At 35.2% G+C, this 21,847-nt stretch overlaps 1 protein-coding gene across 8 annotated transcripts in view; it reads left to right on the top strand.

The window, feature by feature from the left end:
* Positions 1 to 21,847, top strand: part of Cep57l1 (centrosomal protein 57 like 1) — a 105,322-nt gene that overhangs the window by 46,974 nt on the left and 36,501 nt on the right. For 4 of the 8 annotated variants that reach the window (XM_071613146.1, XM_071613145.1, XM_071613142.1 and 1 more), the window contains exons 2-8: positions 366 to 468; positions 5,646 to 5,733; positions 7,040 to 7,220; positions 8,635 to 8,814; positions 14,971 to 15,092; positions 19,938 to 20,054; positions 21,183 to 21,260. In XM_071613146.1, coding sequence (XP_071469247.1) covers positions 7,043 to 7,220; positions 8,635 to 8,814; positions 14,971 to 15,092; positions 19,938 to 20,054; positions 21,183 to 21,260 — 675 coding nt within the window. In that variant the 5' untranslated portion in view covers positions 366 to 468; positions 5,646 to 5,733; positions 7,040 to 7,042. The remainder of the gene's footprint in view (positions 1 to 365; positions 469 to 5,645; positions 5,734 to 7,039; positions 7,221 to 8,634; positions 8,815 to 14,970; positions 15,093 to 19,937; positions 20,055 to 21,182; positions 21,261 to 21,847) is intronic. The other 4 variants (XM_071613143.1, XM_027928268.2, XM_071613144.1 and 1 more) reach the window with 4 other exon arrangements.

The raw sequence follows: 21,847 nt of genomic DNA, 5'->3' as shown, positions 1-21,847 counted from the left end.
TGAATCAAAATGCATTCTGCTGTCATTAAGTATATATGATTTAATATATACTTAATTAAGTGTATATGGAATAATTAAATAAAATTTAAAATAAAAATAAAACAACCTGTAGATTCAGAATAAGAAAAGGTGTCAGAACATAATTCACATTCTAAAGTATACTATAACCCAACTTTTAAAAATATGATAACTTCATGGAACTACCCCCAATAACAGTTAAATTCCAGAAATTCAGAAGCAGTTTATAACATTTCAGTGACTATCATGTAAAATGCATTAATAGTAGCAACAAATATTATATTTAATATGCTGATCTTTTGATTCAAATTTATCAAAAAACAATTTATCATTAACTCTAAAAATAGCTCTTGCTGGATTTGAAAAGCCATCATTCTGCAATCATCATTGTAAAGACTGGTTTTTGGCAAGAAGCATCAATAAATAATAAATCCAGGCAGCAAAAATTTGGTAAGTATGATATTTTCATGGTATAAATGTCTCTCCCATAGATTGCTTATAAGATGCAAGGAAATATAAATAAAAATTGAATAATTAAAGGTGGTTAAAATTGATATCACCTATGAAAATTAGTAGATATAGATCATGTGCCTCTGGATATGAAACCTGAGGAGACAGTATATATTCTGATACATAATATGAATCTTATCATGGAAAAATATCATAAAAGAGACCCAAATGAAAAAGATTCTATTTTTAAACAAGAGGGAGGTGGCTGTTTAAAAATCTTTTAGATTGTCATTAAAGATAATCATGCTAGGCACAATAAGGCACACTTGTGATCCCAGTGACTTGGGAAGCTGAGGAATGAGGATCACAGGTTTGAATCCAGTTCAATTAGTGAGGCAATTTAGTGAGACCCTTTCTCAAAATAAAAAAATAAAAATGAAAAGGGCTGGTCATATAGCTCAATGGTACAGCACCTCCTGGGTTCAATCCAAGGGGGGGGGGGGCAGAAAACACCCACAAAGACACTCTATCTCATCTTTGGCTTTGGCTGTGGTAGACAAAAAGAATCTTTCAAAGAAATGTAAGCTTAAAATAAGAAATCACAGCCAGGTATGTATACCTGTAATCCCAGTTCTAGCCCCAGCTACCTGGAAAGCTGAGACAGGAGGATTGCAGGTTTAGGCCAGCCTGGGCAATTTCCTGGGAATATGTCTTCTTCTTCTTCTTTTTTTTTTTTTTTTAAAGTGCTGATCACTTTTTTAAAAATAGATTTTGGATGTTTTTAATACCTTTATTTTATTTTTATGTGGTGCTGAGGATAGAACCCAGGGCCTCATGTTTGCCAGGCAAGCGCTCTGCCACTGAGCCTCAGCCCCAGCCCCTCAAAATAAAATTCTTTGAAAGGGCTGGCCTTTCAAAGTAGCCCAGTGGTGGAGAACTTACCTAGCATGTGCAAGACCTTGAGTTCAGTCCCCAGTACCAGAAAAAAAATTTAAAAAATTAGAAATCACTAAAGATAAATTAACCAGCCACTGTTAGACAAGCATCATCAGCAGAATCCACAAACTACAAAGACTGATTTCTACAATTATCAAATGGAGAAATTTTTCTTTTTTAAAAAAGTGTGTTTAAAACTTAAAAAAAAGTGTGTTTAAAATGTTTAAAGCCATTTAGAAAAATTCAACATGGAATGTGAGAAAGAGACATCAAAGACAACATTTGATATTATAAATAATGCTGGAATGGTGATCTTTATAATAATCTTTGTGTATATCTTTGCCTTTTTTTAGTATCGATTCCTATAATAATTTTTGAGACTTTTAATGTATAGTGTTCAATTGTTTTGCAGAAAAGTGATATTAACTTATATTCCTATCAGCAGTGTATCCCAGCTTTCTTGCCAACATTTAATGTTGTCCCTTAAAAGAACTTTGCTTTATTTGAAAGGTAAAGCATGACATTTTCTTGTTTTCCTTCCTTCCTTCCTCCTTCCCTCCCTCCCTCCCTCTCAATCTCCCTTTCCTTTTCCCTTACTCTCCCCCACTTCTTTCCCCTACTTCTTTCTTTTCTTTCCTTCTTCCCTCCCTCCCTCCCTCCTTCCTTCCTTCCTTCCTTCCTTCACTAGGGATTGAACCAGGGCTTTATATATGTAGGCAAGTGCTCCACTACTGAGCTATATCCACAACCCTTATTTATTTTGGTACTGGGGATTGAACTCAGGGGCACTTGACTACTGAGCCACATCCCCAGCCCTGTTTTGTATTTTATTTAAAGATAGGCCTCAGTGAGTTGCTTAGTGCCTCTCCATTTCTGAGGCTGGCTTTGAACTCCTGTCTCAGCCTCTGGAGCCACTGGAATTATAGACAAGCAACACCGCACCCAGTTCCACAGCCCCATATTTTTTATTTTGAGATGTGGTCTCAGTAAGTTGCCCAGGCTGGCCTTGAACTTGGAATCTTCTTGCCTCCTCCTTGTTTTCTTTTAAAGTAAATATGACTACCTTTTATCAAGTGCATAGTTTGCTTATTATATAAAGTACATACTTGCAGACATAAATTGTGTGAAATGCTTTATATAAATTACTATATTTATATTACTGTCCTAATTATAAATAGAAAAAATTGAGACCCAGAGAAGTAGAAAGGTTTTCTTTAATGTTGGATAGTAAGTGGCAGATCCAAAATTGGAACTGAGATCCAACTCCAGAGGCTTTACTTTTTTTTTTTTTTTTTTTTAATTTAGGGAACTGGGGATTGAACCTAGGGGCCTTATACATGCTACATCCTCAGACATTTTGTTTTATTCATTTTGATACAGTCTTGCTAAATTGCCCAGATGAGCCTCAATCTTGTCATTTCTAGCCTCAGCTTCCCAAATAGCTAGCTTCACAGGTATATGCCACCATGCCAAGCAAGACTTTACTTCTGAATCTGATTTTTGTTGATTATTACTAAGAATTTTTTGTGTTGTTACTTTCTACTATGAACTAATGGTTTATAATCATTGGTCACTTTTAATGATTTTAATACTCCTGATTCATGGTAAAAACTTTATATTAATGATATTAACCCTTTGTCCTTCATTGCAAATATTTACTTGTCTTTTTCCTTTCAATTTTATTTATAATTTTTATGTTTTGTTATTAATTTTAGTGTAGCTTGTATATGTATATGTATTTTATATTTCCCCCTCCTTCTCATCATAAAACATCTTACCCATTGTAACATTAACTGTTCAATGATTTTTTAAAAATAATTTTAAGTTTTAGTTTTTTACTTATAGCTGAAGTTTATTAATGAATGGAGTGAGATAAAGGCTTAACTCAATTTTTTTTCCAAATTTTCTAACTTACTTAATTATCAAAAAATGAATTATTTGTTTCATCCAATTGAAATATTTTGAAATGTTTATTTTTTATGTTTACTAGTTTCCAGTAATCAGTTCATTTTTATATCACTATCTAAACATTTAGGTTAGTTAGTGATATAAAAATAATAGGTCATATTATTATAGGGCATCTATAAGAGAAGTTTCTCAACCATAAATTATCCTACTCAATTGTAATGTACTTTTTAAAGTACTTACACATTGAAAAATAAAATAAGGTTAGCCCAACCTTTGCTGTGTTTGCTTGTAAAGGAAGAGCTAAAGGTAAGTTAATATAAATACATAAACAAAGGGGAAAAAAAAGATGAAAGAAACAAAGCTGTTGGTATTTCTCTAATTCCTCTGAGGAAAAACCCAAATGGAATAATTAACAGTACAGAAACAGTGATTTCTCCACTTTAAGAATCCATTGTAGTATCTCTGACTTCCTCATTATGTCATGTCCCTAACAGTCCTATGGGATTATGCAAAGATGATGGCACAGCACAGCTGGAATAGACATTAGTTGTTTTAAAAAAACCAAAAATTCTTGGAATAGTTATTTTCCTCCAAAACAAGAGAAAATACTTTGATAAGATATTTGCACGTAGAAAATTCTTTAAGGATAGTTTCTTTATGGAGTAGCAGCCAATTAAGGTTTATTTTATAGATCATAAAGATAAGGGTTGTTACTCTGCTTATACCCATGTTGATATGTATTTATACATTTTAATTAAATTTTAGTTTATTTTTTAACTTATTGATAATCTTTTGAGAATTTATTATTTCAACTATATTTCCATGGTTGTTCACAAGCTATCAAGAATGATTCCAAGCCGGGCACGGTGGCTCACGCCTGTAGGTAGTCCCAGAAACTCGGGAGGCTGAGGCAGGAGGATCACAAGTTAAAAGCCAGTCTCCCTGGGTATCCAAAACAAAGAAACAAAAAATCAAGGCGCTAAGCAACTCAGTGAGACCGTCTCTAAATAAAATACAACATAGGGCTGGGGATGTGTGGTTCAGTGATTTGAGTACCCCTGAATTCAATCCTTGGTACCCTTCCTCCCCCCGCCAAAAAAGAATGGTTCCAGGTATAACCTGAATTTCCTTAGACTTAACCAGGCTGACCAAAAAATGAGATCCATTAAGACAAATAAGAACTGCATATTTTTAATCTCATAAAATTTCATAATCTCTAACTTCATGAAGGTGACAAACAGAATGAACATCAATGAAACAAAACACTGAAGGAGATGAAGAGAGGTGGAAAACTGCCTAGAGTAGAGATTTTTCAGCTGCAAGTCATAACCCATTAGTAAATTAAAATGAATTAGAAGAGATTAGAAGAGTGGTATCTTTGGACATTTGGAAATACAAATTATTTTAGAGAATATCAGAATACACAAATGAACAAGGGTTAAGTAGTGTTTTCTTCAACAATTGTGTCAGCTTTACAAACACACACACATGCCCATACACACATATGTACACAAAATGTGCAGACTCATTGGAAAGTTTACTGTGAATTTAAGTAAAAACTTTAAAGCATAAGTCATTTTTGAAAGACAGATTCTTCCTCTGAGATGAGAAGAAAAAGGATCTATGTATTAGGAGTAGGGAAACACTGTATTTAACAGAATTAATTTACTTGTATATTTGTTACAAAAAACTGGTCTGTGTAAAATTATGTAGTGATTGTTGGATTTTAAAATAAGTTATATGACTAATGATTAAATAAATGCATTAACAATGAACTTTTTAAAAAATGAGATCCACATTTTATAGCTTTTTTACCCTACTTGCAGACACGTAAAATGTCTTACAAGAATTCCTAAGGTCTTTTCAATTACTTGCAGATAGGCCCATATTAGATATTGAAAACAGAAATTGAGACTTAGGATACTTCTTTGTGTTTTCAGAAATTTCTCTTGTACATGTCTGTAAATATGTCTATTCCAGGTGTATGCACCCTGACCCCCGTCCCCCAACTGTCTCTCTTTTTTAAAAAATATTTTTAAAATTGTAGATGGACATAATACCTTTATTTTATTTTTATGTGGTGCTGAGGATCAGACCCAGTGCTTCACACGTGGGAGGCAAGAACTCTACACTGAGCTACAACCCCAGCCCTCTTAATAGTACTACAAATGTTCTACAGTCCTCAAGTGCCAAAATTGCTATTGGTCGTAGACAACTCCCCGCCACACACACACTGGATTATAACATCTTATAAAAATCAGGGAAACTAATACCTAAACCCTTTATTGATAAAATATTTGTCAGTTTTTACTTATAGTCCTTTCTTTTATCAGGGCCTACATGAGTTCATGGGACTAGGTCAGAGAAGATTAGAATGACTGCTACCATATTCTACTCACAAAAACTTCTGTCCTCAACCAAGTAAGGCTTTGATTATGGGTCAGGGTTTTTATACTTGTTTCATCTTCCTCCAGAGTGAGTTTTTCTCCCAAGATGACCCAGCTCTTTATGTAATTAAGCTTTTAGTGGGTTTGTGCACTTGTTTCCAACACAGAACAAGATTGTAGGGTTAAGCTGGGATCTCTATTACAGTGAGAACTCCTGAACTCTTATGTCTTGGTTGTGCTAACTTTCCACCACTGTGATAAAATACCTGAAGTAATCAACTCATAAGACAGAAAAGTCTATTTTACTGTATGGTTTCAGAGGTTTTAGTCTACGGTTGGTTGGCTCTGTTGCCTTAGGTCTTGTGGCAAGAGTGGAAGTGTATGGCAGAGGAAGCTATTCATTGAGAAAATTAGACGAATGCTCCCATGGAACATTGCATTTATCTAAGATGCTGTTCTCTCTTTTAAAATGGTTAAAAGGACTCACTACCAAAAAAAAGGAAAAAACTTGCATAATAAATCAAGTCTACTCTAGATTCTTCAGATTTGGAACCCTTCTAAACTAAATGATTAGAATTCTAGAGCATAAGGTGGAGGAGATGTGTCTTACTCAAGGATTAGATTCAAAATTTTCATATATTAAAAATTATCCTTGAAAATTCCTTAGAAAGCTAATACATTGATATCTAACTGTCAAAATTAGAGAATTGGATATTTTTGGCTTGTGTTTTAAAAAGATGTATTGTCTTTTAGAATTGTACTTTTTTCTTTTCTTTTTTTTTGGTGCCAGGGATTGAATGCAGGGGCACTTAACCTACCTCTGAGCCACATCCCCAGCCCGTTTTTTAATATTTTATTTAGAGACAGGGTCTTGCTAAGTTGCTTAGGGCCTCACTTACTAAGTTGCTGAGGCTGGCTTTGAACTTGCAATTCTCCTGCCTCAGCCTCCCAAGTGGCTGAGATTACAGGCATGTGCCACCACACCTAGCGAGAATTACACTTTCTGTTTAAACTTCAGTGTTCTAGTTTTTGTGGAGAGGTGTTCAGACTGTAACTGGCATGGGACTATGAGCAACTGAGAAACTGGCAAACAGACATTGCTTACTCCAGACTACATGCTTATTGAAATTCAGACAGAATTGTCTTTATTATTTACATGGTAAATAGTCACTTTTCTTTCTGTTATTGCTGAGCTTATTATAGTTGAATTTGTGATAATTAAATTTGTGAAGATACAGCTCCATAGTATATGAGTATGTTATTTGGGTTCTCTGAATTTTTGTATAATGTTTTCATCCTTCAAATAGGAGACAATGATGCTATACCTTTATTCTCTACAGATAATGGATTCAGAATTAATACCTAGTGTAATAGGAAGCTATATTAAACCTCCAGAAAGAGTATTTGTTTCATCATTCACCAAAAATGAATCAGAATTGCCACCCAAGATGAATCAGAATTGCCACCCTTTGAACTTAGAAGTCACCTCTCCTAAAATGTTTCATAGCCCAAATAGCCAAGGTAATGATAACATAAAATGTTATATAAAATTAGAGGGATGGTACAAGATATATCATGAAAACCTACCTTTTTTATGTAGAAAATAATGTGATTTTATATTTAATTTTAATGAAACTTCCGATGTTAATTCTATTGCTAAATTTCTATGAACCTAAACAAGTAACTTAACACTCTTTATTTTGGTTTCTTCAGCTATAAAATGATGATTAATATAAGCAGATGAGTGTATAACACAGGTTTATCATAAAAGCATTTAGAAAACAATAAAATACTCTTTGAAGAATGAAAGGTCAGATTTGGAATCCTTCTAAACTAGATGATTAGAATGCTAGTGAATTAAATGGGATTAGTCTTATTCAAAGATTAGATTCAGAAGTTGCATATGGAAAATCTTTTTGGAAGACATCATATCTGAATAACTGCAAAATATGAATATTATAATTTTTGGATATAAATTGGAGGATCTTAAAATTGAATTAGGAAAATATTTATGACTCCAGGCATACCCTATGTCATAAATTATATAATGCTAATTATCACTTGATTTTTAATATTCTGTAATAATGACTTCTGTTAATAAATAGTTTAGCTTTGTGGAATAAACCACAAGAAACAGTAATCTATATCACTGATTCAGCTCTGGGTACTATATAAAGAGCAATAAATATAATTCATCTCACTCATAAAAACTAAATGATAATCTCTAACAGACATCTAATTGGATATAAACCACAGGAAAGTTAACTTTAACATTTTCATTCTGTTCATCTCTAATTTTATACTTTAAAGTTATAATTGAATACAAAGTATAAAATAGTATTTGAAAATTTTGTAACTCTGAATTTATCTGAATCATGAAGATATTAATGCAGCTGAATAAAAACATCACAGTAGTATATGTATACTCCTTACAGTCTTACAAGCCTGAAGTCAACTATTAGATTATACCCCCTGCCACAGAAAAGAATCTATTCTACTTCTTATATCCTGATTCTTGATATATATCTGGGACATAGCAATAATAAATGTTTGTGGTTTGTCTAAAACTGAACACATTGAAAACTAGAAAAATCCTTTAAAATTCCTAAAATTCCCAACATCCTTTCACTTGAAAATATTCATTTTATTTAACTGTGGTTCTTAGCTTTCTCAGTCCTAATAATCACTAATATAATGATTGATTATTGCTTTTATAAGATATTTTATAGAAAATTTATCCCTCTTTAGAGTTTTAGTCATTTTTTATTTTTATGAAGAATATACATTACTTCTACATTTTTCTGGCCACTAACGAAAAATATACTCCTCATTTTTTTTGTTGTTTTGTTCCATGTTACTGTGATTTTAAGTCTTCAAAAACTTCCATTTAACACATCACACTTTTTTTTTTTTTTTGCTACCACCCCTCCAACAGCTCTTATTTTGGCCTTAAAAACTCTTCAGGAAAAGATTCATCGTTTAGAGCTGGAGAGAACACAAGCTGAAGATAACCTGAACATTCTTTCTAGAGAAGCAGCGCAGTATAAAAAGGCCTTGGAGAATGAAACAAATGAGAGAAATCTGGCACACCAGGAACTGATAAAGCAGAAAAAAGGTAAAAAATACAATAGTTCTCAGAAATGAAGGGTTACCAGAGTTTACAATTTGAAAATAATAATTTCAGTCTGAGTGGATTTTTCAAATATCTTTGTTTTTATATATATATTGAAACCTTGAGGCCTTATTCTCAGACATGTAGATATTTGTGAGAAATGACTGTATCTTTGAATTTATCTCTGTTATATCTGTTTTCCCAGTTCATAAATAGTTGAGATTAAAAGAAAAATTATAAACAAAGCTCAAGTTTGTGTTTCATCTTTTTTTTTTTTAATTTTTATTGTTGATTGTTCAAAACATTACATAGTTCTTGACATATCCTATTTCACACATTTGATTCAAGTGGGTTATGAACTCCCATTTTTACCCCGTATACAGATTGCAGAATCACATTGGTTACATATCCACTGTTTTACATATTACCATACTAGTGTCTGTTGTATTCTGCTACCTTTCCTATCCTCTACTATCCCCCCTCCCCTCCCCTCCCCTCCCATCTTCTCTCTCTACCCCATCTACTGTAATTCATTTCTTCCCCTTGTTTTTTTTCCCTTTCCCCTCACTTCCTCTTGTATGTAATTTTGTATAACAATGAGGTTCTCCTTCCATTTCCATGCATTTTCCCTTCTCTCTCCCTTTCCCTCCCACCTCTCATCCCTGTTTAATGTTAATCTTCTTCTCATGCTCTTCCTCCCTACTCTGTTCTTAGTTGCTGTCCTTATATCAAAGAAGACATTTGGCATTTGTTTTTTAGGGATTGGCTAGCTTCACTTAGCATAATCTGCTCTTAGGCCATCCATTTCCCAGCAAATTCCATGATTTTGTCATTTTTTAATGCAGAGTAATACTCCATTGTGTATAAATGCCACATTTTTTTTATCCATTCATCTATTGAAGGTTTTGTAAAACTCTGCTGTATACCCATCCGGTCCTGGGCTTTTCTTAGTTGGTAGTCTTTTGATGGCTTCTTCTATTTCCTCAATTGATATTGGTCTGTTTAGGTTGTCTATATCCTCCTGACTCAATCTGGGCAGATCATATGACTTAAGAAATTTATCGATGCCTTCACTATCTTCTATTTTATTGGAGTATAAGGATTCAAAATAATTTCTGATTATCTTCTGTATTTCTGAAGTGTCTGTTGTGATATTGCCTTTTTCATCCCGTATGCTAGTAATTTGAGTTCTCTCTCTTCTTCTCATCATTAGCATGGCTAAGGGTCTGTCGATCTTATTTATTTTTTCAAAGAACCAACTTTTAATTTTGTCAATTTTTTCAATTGTTTTTTTTGTTTCGATTTCATTGATTACAGCTCTGATTTTAATTATTTCTTGCCTTCTAATTCTTTTGCTGTTGTTTTGCTCTTCTTTTTCTAGGATTTTGAGATGAAGTGTGAAATCGTTTATTTGTTGGTTTTTTTCTTTTTTTAAGGGATGAACTCCAAGCAATGAATTTTCCTCTTAGAACTGCTTTCATTATGTCCCATAGATTCCGATATGTTATGTCTGTGTTTTCATTTATCGCTAAGAATTTTTTAATTTCTTCCTTGATGTCTTCTATAACCTATTGATCATTCAGTAACCTATTGTTCATTCTCCAAGTGATGCATGATTTTTCCTTCCTTCTTTTATTGTTGATTTCCAGTTTCATTCCATTATGATCAGATAGGATGCATGGTATTATCTCTACTCCTTTATATTGTCTAAGAGTTGCCCTGTGAATAATATATGATCTATTTTTGAGAAGGATCCATGTGCTGCTGAGAAAAAAGTGTAACTGCTTGATGTTGGGTGGTATATTCTATATATGTCAATTAAGTCTAGGTTATTAATTGTATTATTGAGTTCTATAGTTTCTTTATTCAACTTTTGTTTGGAAGATCTGTCCAGTGGTGAGAGAGGTGTGTTGAAGTCTCCCATAATTATTGTATGGTGGTCTATTAGACTCTTGAACTTGAGAAGAGTTTGTTTGATGAACATAGCTGCACCATTGTTTGGGGCATATATATTTATGATTGTTATGTCTTGTTGGTGTATGGTTCCCTTGAGCAGTATGTAGTGTCCCTCTTTATCCCTTTTGATTAACTTTGGCTTGAAATCTATTTTATTTGATATGAGTATGGACACTCCTGCTTGTTTCCGAAGCCCATATGAGTGATATGATTTTTCCCAACCTTTCACCTTCAGTCTATGTATGTCTTTTCCTATCAAATGCATCTCCTGTAGGCAGCATATTGTTGGATCTTTTTTTCCTGATCCATTCTACTAGCCTGTGTCTCTTAATTGGTGAGTTTAAGCCATTAACATTTAGGGTTATTATTGAGATATGGATTGTTCTTCCAGCCATATTTGTTTATTTATGTTACTTAACATGGTTTGTTTTTCCTCTTTGATTATTTTTTCCCTTTACTGTACTACCTCTCACTGTTGGTTTTCATTGTTATTTTCCATTTCCTCTTCCTGTAATGTTTTGCCGAGGATGTATTGAAGAGATGGTTTTCTAGCTGCAAATTCTTTTAACTTTTGTTTATCGTGGAAGGTTTTAATTTCATCTTCCATCCTGAAGCTTAATTTCACTGGATATACAATTTTTGGTTGGAACCCATTTTCTTTCAGCGTTTGAAATATGTTATTCCAGGATCTTCTAGCTTTCAGAGTCTGTGTTGAAAGATCAGCTGTTATCCTGATTGGTTTACCCCTAAATGTAATCTGCTTCCTTTCTCTTGTAGCTTTTAAAATTCTCTCCTTATTCTTTATGTTGGGCATCTTCATTACAATGTGTCTAGGTGTGGATCTCTTATGATTTTGCACATTTGGCGTCCTGTAGGCTTCTAGGATTTGGGATTCTGTCTCATTCTTCAAGTCTGGGAAGTTTTCTGGTCTTATTTCATTGAACAGATTGCTCATTCCTTTAGTTTGGACCTCTATACCTTCCTGTATCCCAATGACTCTTAAGTTTGGTCTCTTTATGTTATCCCATATTTCTTGGATGTTCTGCTCATGGTTTCTTAACAGTCTCGCTGAGCTGTCTATGTTCTTTTCAAGTTGAACTACTTTATCTTCATTGTCTGATGTTCTGTCTTCTAAGTGTTCTACTCTGCTGGTAGTACTCTCATTTGAGTTTTTAATTTGGTTTATTGCTTCCTGCATTTCTAGGATTTCTGTTTGTTTGTTTTTTATAACCTCTATCTCCCTGCATAGTTGATCTTTTGTTTCTTGGATTTGTTTATGTAATTCATTGTCTAAGTGATCTTTCATTGTCTGATTTTGCCTTCTAATGTCTTCCTTGAGACTCCAGATCATCTGAAGCATGTATATCCTGAATTCTTTATCTGACATTCCATCTGCTGCAGATATTACCTCTTCTAAAGTTGAGTTGACCTGCATTGCTTGTGGTCCTTTCTTTCCTTGTCTTTTCATACTGCTCGCGTTTCTTTCTGCTTGGTGAAACTGTTGTGTTATTGAATTTTCCCCCTATATATTTATATTGCTCTTGTATAGTTGCAAAGTCTCCCTTTTGTGGAGAAAGACAATGTTAACAGTTCTCAATATCAATTGTACATCATCTAAGCACACGTTTTCCTTATTACTACATTTATAGCTAGACTCTATGTCTACAAATGTTGGTTTCGATTATCGTTTACAAATATAGTCATTAGTTTCATGAAAGGCATACCGTTTCTGGTAGCTTGAAGAAAACTGAATTTCAGGTGTAGGATGTTATGTTTATGGGGAAAGGAGTGAGGGTATGGGGTTAATCTAACTTAGTAACTTTGGAGAGCTCTAACCAATAGATAGGTAATTTATGGAAGAATGTATAGATTCAAATTCCTATCTGTATTTATAAGATTACCCTACTTATGAATAGTAAAATTTAGGGGGTTGCAAGTGGGATAGAGGGAGTAAGAGGGAGGAAAACAAATAACAAGGAAAGGAAGAGAAAAAAGAGAGCGGGAAAAAGAAAATGCGAGAAAAAAGAAAAGAAATAAAAAGGGGGAAGGGAGGTGGGGCATATGCAATTCCTCTATAGTATATTATTCTGGTGATTCAGTTGTTAAAGACCTTTTTCGTGCACAATTTTTGGTTTCACATATGTTGAAGTTGTGAAGACCCGAGGGGGAAGGGTAGAGGAGACTGGGTGAATGGCTGAAAAGAGAGAGAGAAGAGAGAAAAAGAAAGAAAAAAAGAAAAAAAAATGTCTCTCAGAACTCTGTTTTCATTTCTTCCAGTTGGTGGCGTTGTCTATTCCAGGCTTGAGTCTCTGGGTTCAGGATGGTGGTGGTAGTCAGTGTGAGAGGACTTGAGGACTTGACTCTTATTTTCTGAGATGTAAACCAGGTGCCTGATCCGCTGCAGAACCACACTGGTAGCCACGCCAGCCAACTGGTTGGTGGGTTTTAAGGGTTGGTGGGATTTTTCAAGATGAGTTCCCTCAGCTTTTCTCATAAGGTATTTGATGAGGTGGGGGTGTTGGGGAAACCTGATGTTTGTCAAGAGCTCGGTCAGGTGACCGCATGGGCGGGCCTCAGGGCCCCTCCTCCAGTTGGAGTGGTCTGTCTACCGCACCGGCAGGAGGCTGGGTTCCTCCAACTGGGGAGGTCTGTCTACCATGCAGGCGAGCCACTGGGCCTGTTCTCCAGGTCGCAGGTCTGCCTACTGTGCAGGCGCAGGCGGCGGCTGGGCCCCTCCTCCAATAGGGGTGATCTGTCTATTGTGCCGGCGGGCCGCTGGGCCTGTTCTCCAGGTCGCAGGTCTGTCTACCTTGCAGGCGCAGGCGGCGACTGGGCCCCTCCTCCAATAGGGGTGATCTGTCTACCACGCCGGCGGGCTGCTGGGCCTGTTCTCCAGGTTGCAGGTCTGCCTACTGTGCAGGTGCGGGCGGCGGCTGGGCCCTTCCTCCAATTGGGGTGATTTGTATACCACGCCGTTGGCCGCTGGGCCCCTTCTCCAGGACACGCGGTCTGCCTACCTTCTGTGTTTCATCTTTAAAACAGAATGAAGCCAAGCATGGTGGCAGACACTTATAATCCCAGAGACTTTGGAGGCTGAGGCTGGAGGATACCAAAATCAGGGCTCTAAGCAACTTAGTGAGATCCTGTCTCAAAATAAAAATAAATACATAAAAAGGACTGAGGATATACCCCAGTGGTAAATGCCCCATGGATTCAATTCCCAGTCCAAAAATTAAAAAACAAAACACCTCACCAGAATGAATAATGGAGAGGAAAAAAAAAAAAATTCTGAGGCAACTGGACAAAAATGGAAGAGAGAAAAGTAAAGGATTAGAAATAAATTTCTTGTCTCTGTAGAATTAACTGTGTAATCAGTAGTCAAGAGAGGAGGAAAATGAGAACAATATTTGTGCATTTTCCTGATTTTCCTGAAAGACAAGAAATGTATTGATAGCTAAAAGACTTAACATCCTCTGCTTTCATAGATGGTGCTCTTTCCAAAACAACCACGGTATTTATCTCTTACAAGATGCTGACCTCTCCTCTTTCAAAAGTATGCCTTCTAGACTGGGGATGTAGCTCAATGGTAGAGCACTCACCTAACGCATACAAGGCCCTGAGTTCAGTCCCCAGTACTACCAAAGAAAAGAACAAAAGACAAAGCAAAGAAAAAAAAAAAAAGGAAGAAGTATGCTTTCTAGACTTTTAGGGGGAGAACATGTAAACCAGTTATCTATAATTAATGAGGTAATCACAGAATGTATGTGACTCATTGTGATATTTCTGTACATGCCAATATTGTGCATTGATTGATGCGTCACATCTGTCCACTCTTCTTCTACCCTGCCCCTGTCCATCCTCTTTTCCCACACCTAAATGATCCCTCTTCTTTCATGTTATTTATTTTTGTAGAGTTTCCACATATGAGAGAAAATGTACTTGTCCTTCTGTGTCTGTCTTATTTTGCTCAACATGATATTCTCTAGTTTCATCCATTTTTCTGCAAATGTGAGGATTTCATTCTTCTTTATGACTATTACTATTTTGTGTGTGTGTGTATACACACACACACACACATACACACATATTTTCTTTACCATTTAACTGTTGACAGGCAATTTTTATATATTGTTTTTCATGATAACAAATCTCTGATTTATGTGATCATCAACTAATTGACTCATTGTTTTGCCTTTTTCATAGGTATAAGTTTACAGTTACGCTCAGCCCAGTCACGCTGTACTCTTCTAGAGAAGCAACTAGAATATACAAAGAGAATGGTTCTCAATGTAGAACGAGAAAAGAATATGATCTTAGAACAACAGGTGAGCATATGTTCCAAAAAGGGTGACAATGTAATTTAATATGTATTTGAAGAAAATTTAACATAGGAAAATTGTCATAACATCAGGTAAAATAGGATATTGTTATGGTTTGGATATGGAATATCCCCTAAAAAAAAAGCACAAGTATTGAAGGCTTTGTTCCCCAACATAGAAATGTTCAGAAAATGGGACTTTGGGAAGTGATTGGATCATGAGGGCTCTGGCTTCAGTGGATTAATCCAATGATAGCTGAATGAACTACTGGGAGGCAGTGGAAGCTGTAGGAGTTGGAATCTAGTTGAAGAGAGTGAGTCCTTGGGGCTTTGTCCTTGGGGACTATATCTTGTCCTTGGACCCTTCCTTCATCTTTTTTCTTCATAGCTACCACGAACTGAGCAGCTTTCTTCTGCCACACCTTTCTGCCATGATGTTCTGTCTTACCTCTGGCCCAAAGCAATGAGCCAGCCAACTGTGGACTGAAAGTGTGAACCACACTAAATTTTTCCTCCTTTAATTTGTTTATGTCAGGTATTCCGGTCACAGTGATGAAGAGCTGGCTAACACAGATATAAAGCTATATTTAGGAGATTTCCACCTGCAGTAATGATAGATTGGGTCATTTGAACCAACCTTTTTACAAAGAAAAACTGTATAGAATATTTTTAAATATGTTTAATGTTGATGAACCTTTATTTTATTCATTTATTTATATGTGGTGCTGAGAATTGAACCTAGTGCCTCACACATATGAGGCAAGCCCTCTAACACTGAGCCACAACCCCAGCCCCTGGATAGAATATTTTTAAAAAGAGGGCTGGGGTTGTGGCTCAGTGGTATAGTGATTGCCTCGCATGTGTGAGGCACTGGGTTCGATTCTCAGCACCATATACAAACAAATAAGTGAATAAAGGTCCATCAATAACTAATACAAATTTAAAAAAGAAAAAGCTATAGTAACAAAAACGGCATGGTATTGGCACCAAAACAGATATATAGACCAATGGTACAGAATAGAAGACACAGAGACAAATCCACATAAATGCAATCATCTCATACTAGATAAAGGTGCCAAAAACATACATTGGAGAAAAGATAGCCTTTCAACAAATGGTGCTAGGAGAACTGGAAATCCGAATGCAGCAAAATGAATGAAACCCCAATCCCTCACCATGCACAAAACTCAATTCAAAGTGAATCAAGGATCTACAAATTAGACCAGAGACCCTGCACCTAATAGAGAAAAAAGTAGGCCCAAATCTTCATTGTGTTGGATTAGGCCCCTACTTCCTTAACAAGACTTACCTAAAGCATAAAAAATAAAATAAAGAACTAATAAATGGGATGGACTCAAACAAAAAAGATTCTTCTCAGCAATGGAAGAGAGAATTAATAAAACAAAAGTAGAAATCATCCAGATGAATGAAGAGACAAAATGATAGTAAATTCAGAAAGCAGAGTGAGAAGGTCTAACTTACGTGTAATTGGAGTTTCAGAAGGAAAGTGGGGCAGAGACAATATTTGAAGAGATAATGGCTAAGAATTTTCTAAAAAAAATCCCACCAATGATTCAAGAAGCTGTATAAAATCAAAGCAAAATGAATATAAATAAAGCTTTACTCAGAAATCTCATAATAAGGTAAATAATAAAAACAAGTCTTCAAAGTTGCCAGAAAAGATAATTACAAAGGAATGATCATTAAAGCAATAGCTAACTTTTTAACTGTATTGAATCCAAAAGAAAGTGGACTGATAAACTGAAGGTATTAAAAGAAAATAACTATTGATCTAGAATTTTATGCTGGGTGCAAATATCTTTGAGAAATAAAGGTTTAAAAAAAGACATTTTAAGACTAAGAAAGCCTGGCAGGGTGTAGTGGCATACACCTGTAATCTCAGACACACAGGAAGCTGAAGCAAGAGGATCATAAGTTCGAGGCCAGCCTCAGCAACTTAGTGAAACCCTGTTTCAAAAAATAAAGGGGGGGGGGGGCTGTGGTTGTGGCTCAGTGGCAGAGTGCTTGCCTCGCACGTGGGAGACCCTGAGTTTGATCCTCAGCATCACATACAAAAATAAATAAGTGAAATAAAGGTGTTGTGTCCAATTACAACTAGAAAAAAAAAAAGAAAAAAATTAAAAATAAATAAATAAATAAATAAAAAGGGCTGGGCATGGTGGCACATGCCTGTAATCCCAGCAGTTTGGGAGGCAGAGGCAGGAAGATCGCGAGGTCAAAGCCAGCCTCAGCAAAAGCAAGGCTTTATGCAATTCAGTGAGACCCTGTCTCTAAATAAAACACAAAATAGGGCTGGGGATGTGGTTCAGTGGTCGAGTGCCCCGTGAATTCAATCCCCAGTACCCAAAAAATAAATAGGCTAAGAAGTACCTCAGTGGTCGAGCGCCCCTAGATTCAATCCCTAGTACCCCTCACACCCCCCACAAACACAAAATTAACAGTCGGAGATAATTTGTTGCTGGTAGATCTGCTCTGAAGGAAACAATAAAGGATGTATTGGTATTCAGACAGGAAAACTTTCTTCTACAGAAGATCAGAGATACAGGAAGGAATGAAGAGCAAAATGATGGTAAATATATGGATAAATCTAAATGAATATTATGTAAAACAACAGCTTTATTTAGTTTGAATATAAAGAGGATTAAAATTCATCAGAATGATAGCTTATAAATTAAAAAGGAGTAAATATAGTTTACAGAATTCTAACATCCTTGCGTTGTCTTTGAAAAAGGGTAAAAGTACCAATACTGAATTTTTTTAAATACCTTTATTTTATTTATTTATTTTTATGTGGTGCTGAGGATCAAACCCAGTGCCTCATACTTATGAGGCAAGCACTCTGCCACTGAGCCACAACCCCAGCCCCCGATACTGGATTTTGAAAGGTCAAATATATAATAGGTTTTGAAGAAACTAAAAAGAGTAACTCTAGAATTTATACAGAAAAACAAAGGTCCAAGAACAGCCAAACTATTCTGAAGGCGAAAAAGGTGAAGGTCTTGCTCTATTAGACATTGAAACAAGGTATTGTGCTATCAAAATTATGATAACAAGATAACATAATATTTATATGGATGAACATCTAAAAACAATGGAATGGACTCTTAGCAGAAATTCAATATATAATTGCAGACCATTGGGGAAATAATAGTTCAATAAGTGATCTAGAAAAACTGAAATTGGATCCCTATTTCACACCATACATAAAATCAATTCCAGAAGGATTAAAGACTTAAAAGGAAAAATTTTGAAAATTTAGAAACAATTGGAGAATATTTTTATGACCTCTTTGGAGAGGAACTTTTTTAAAAAGACCCCTCCTCAGAAGTAACAAACAATACAAAAATGGGCAAGAGTTATGAAGAAGCATTTTACAGGAAAAATGGAATTACATATAGCCTTACATTATTGGGAAACATCATCAATATGATTAGTAATCAGGGAAATGCAAATTAAAAGCTCAATAAGATAATACTTCACATCTACCAGATTGGAAAAAAATTTAATTCTGATAATTCTAGACATCAGAATCATTGAACAGAAGAGCAACTACTTTATCTTATGAAAAAAGTTGAGCATGCATTCTCCAACAATCTAGAAATTCTAATGTATATTAGTCAGCTTTGTCACTATAACAAATACCTGAAATAATCCGCTTATAAAATAAAAAGGTTTATTTTACTTACAGAGTTTCAGTTCATGCTTTGCTTGGCCTTGTTGCTTTGAATATGTGACTGCACATTCTGGCAAGAGCATGTGGTAGAGCAAAACCATTCACCTCATGGCCAGCATATGAAAGAGAAGAAGAGAAAGGGACTGGGATTCCACTGTCCCCTTCCAATCATGCCCCCCAAAGACCTCCCATAAGGCCCCACTTCTAAAGTTTCCCTACCTCCCAATAGTGCCAAGCTACAGACCAAGACTCTAACACGTGGCCCACTGGGGGCATACTCAAGATCTAAACACAGTACTTTCCTAGGTAAATATTATAATTAATGACTTTTAACAATATTAAAAATGTTTTCTTTAGGTATAATTTACATGGAATAAAATGCACAGATCTGTACACTATATGTAAATGCCTAGACCTGTGTAATCCATACCCCTATCAAATACCTAAGAGAATATATCCATTATCCTAGAAATTCTCTCACCTCTCTTCAAAGCTATTTGAAGCTCTCGCTTTAACCCCCAACAAAGCAACTAATATTTGTGTCGTCCTCTTCGTGTCGCCCCCCCCCCCAACCCTAACCCAGGGCCTTTCTGATGCTAAGCAAGTGCTTTACCACTGAGTTATACTCTCATCCCTTCCTTTTTTTTTTTTCTTCCCCCCGTACTAGGAATTAAACCAGGTGCTTAACCACCAAGCCACATCCCCAGCCCATTTTATACTATTTCAAGACAGAGTCTGGCTAAGTTGCTTAAGGCCTCACTAAGTTGCTGAATCTGGCCCAGAATTTGTGATCCTCCAGCCTCAGCCCCCTGAGCCGCTAGGATCACAGGTGTGCACCACTGTGCCAAGCAACACTTTATTTCTTTAACACAGGTTTTGCCAATCATTTTTATTTGTAGAATTGTTATATAAGATTGCATAGAAGAACTTATTCCATTGATACTAATATAGTATCACAACTCTTTCCTTTGCCCATTGTATTTGGTTTTCTTGTTTTTGCTAGTAAGCACCTAAAGTATATACATGCATGTACGTGTTTTATACAGTAAATTTATATTGTATTTGAATTCTCAGAAATCATATTATTCTTGATCCATTGGCATCACTTGCCAAATTCAGCATTGGTTGCTTGGTTTGTTTTGTTTTAATTCTTTCCAGGCCCAGCTTCAAAGGGAAAAAGAACAAGATCAGTTGAAGCTGCATGCAAAACTTGAAAAGCTTGATGTCTTAGAAAAAGAGTGTTTTAGATTGACAACAACTCAGAAAACTGCTGAGGTAAGCTTCTGCTTCTGTCTTTGAAGTGATGATGCCAGGAATAAATCCTGAGTGTTAAGCAAAACTGGCATTGTATATGAATGTACAGTAAATCTTAACATTTTAAAACTTCATTTATAACTTTAAGTAATCCAGACATTAATTCCTGCCTGTAGCAATAAAAGTTAATGTGCTCTGTCACAACTAAATGAGTTTGCATTTTGATGTAAAAATTGTAATTTTGACTTTTTGTAAAATGACAGAATATTTTCATTTGTCAGATAATTTACTTAAAGGATACTGAGAAGATTGTCTTTTACCACTTGTGGTCAAGTGAAGCCTATTCTAAATCCTTTCTTATTCCTCCTCCTCATCCTCCTCCTCCCCTCACTCCTCCTCCTCCTCCTCCTCTTCTTCCCCCCCCCTCCCCCCCACAGATCTCTTGTATTTCATGGGATTTTCTCAAAGCTTTTCTTCCTCTTTGATGTCTTCCTTGATTTATCCAACACTTAGGAATGTATTCCCTTGGAAATAGTACTGTCTTCCTATTCTGAACCACATCACAGATAGAATATGTAATATTTACATGTATATGGTTATATGTTTACATGGTTCATATCAAATGATATCCATTGCTTTGTTATTATATTGTTTCTTGTTTCCCTAACTATAATAGTGCACATGCTCTTAAGTAACAAGAAACACACCTTATATTTCTTATATATCTTCCTACCCTTATTCTTCCCCTAACACTGCATTCTTTTCTTATGCAGCATGGTAGACATTTATTGATGTTTTTCTATTTTGAATGAAATATTGAGACCCAAGACAGTTTGACCTTCTAGATCTTTAATACCCTCAGTAGTTTCGTAGTTATGGTCAATGGAAGTTACTAAAGCTTATGTGTGTATATATTCTTTCCTTTCTCTTTATTTTCCTTGTAGTTAATAGCAGATAAGGAAGCATAGGAAGAAAGCACACCTTCCCCTCAAAAAAATCTTACCATCTTTTGCTATTACTTTTTCTCATTTTTTGCTTTAACTTGTCAACTTTTAAAAATCAAGACCCCCTAGTACTCTGGCTGGAAAAGGAACAAAGGGTATTTGGCTTTTGTTTATAGAACAATCCCAGTTTTTTATTCTTTTGCAGGACAAGATTAAACATCTAGAAGAAAAACTTACAGAAGAAGAGCATCAACGTAAGCTGTTTCAAGACAAGGCTTCAGAGGTAAATAATATTATTTAAAGCTATCACAGTAAACAGTATATGTTTTATTATATATTATTTTCATTAACTGAAGCCTATATTCTAGACTCTTAATTTCTGCTTCTTAGGATGTTAGTTTTGTCTGTTTGCTATAAAAATTAAATTTTCAACTGGTATATTCATATGCTTTAATTAATTGCCAAGAGATTTTTTAGTCTTAAAATTCTAACAAATATATAATTCTCAGTTGAAATAACTACTAGGATAGATTAGTTTCAGTTTTAGATACATATATGTTATAATATAATAATTTAATGTCTATTATAATTTATTCTCTTATAAACAGAAAATGATTATAATTACCAGTAGATTTAATGACTTTCTCACACACAAATAGTATCTTGTCTTTTCTTCCTCAAGAAGCTTTTTTTTTTTCTTTTGAGATGGGAGTCACAGTATGTTGCCCAACCTGACCCTGAACTCCTTGGCTCAAGCAGTTTTTACCCTTGAGCCTCCTGAGTAGCTGAGACTAGAGATGTGTTCTATAGCACCAGTTACCAAAAAAGATTTTTAAAATATTTATAAACCAAGATCTGATCTTTCATTAT

This window comes from Marmota flaviventris, chromosome 6 (assembly GCF_047511675.1).
Source record: "Marmota flaviventris isolate mMarFla1 chromosome 6, mMarFla1.hap1, whole genome shotgun sequence".
Lineage (NCBI taxonomy): Eukaryota > Metazoa > Chordata > Mammalia > Rodentia > Sciuridae > Marmota > Marmota flaviventris.
Note: the sequence above shows the minus strand (reverse complement) of the source record. Positions and strands in the feature narration are given on the sequence as shown.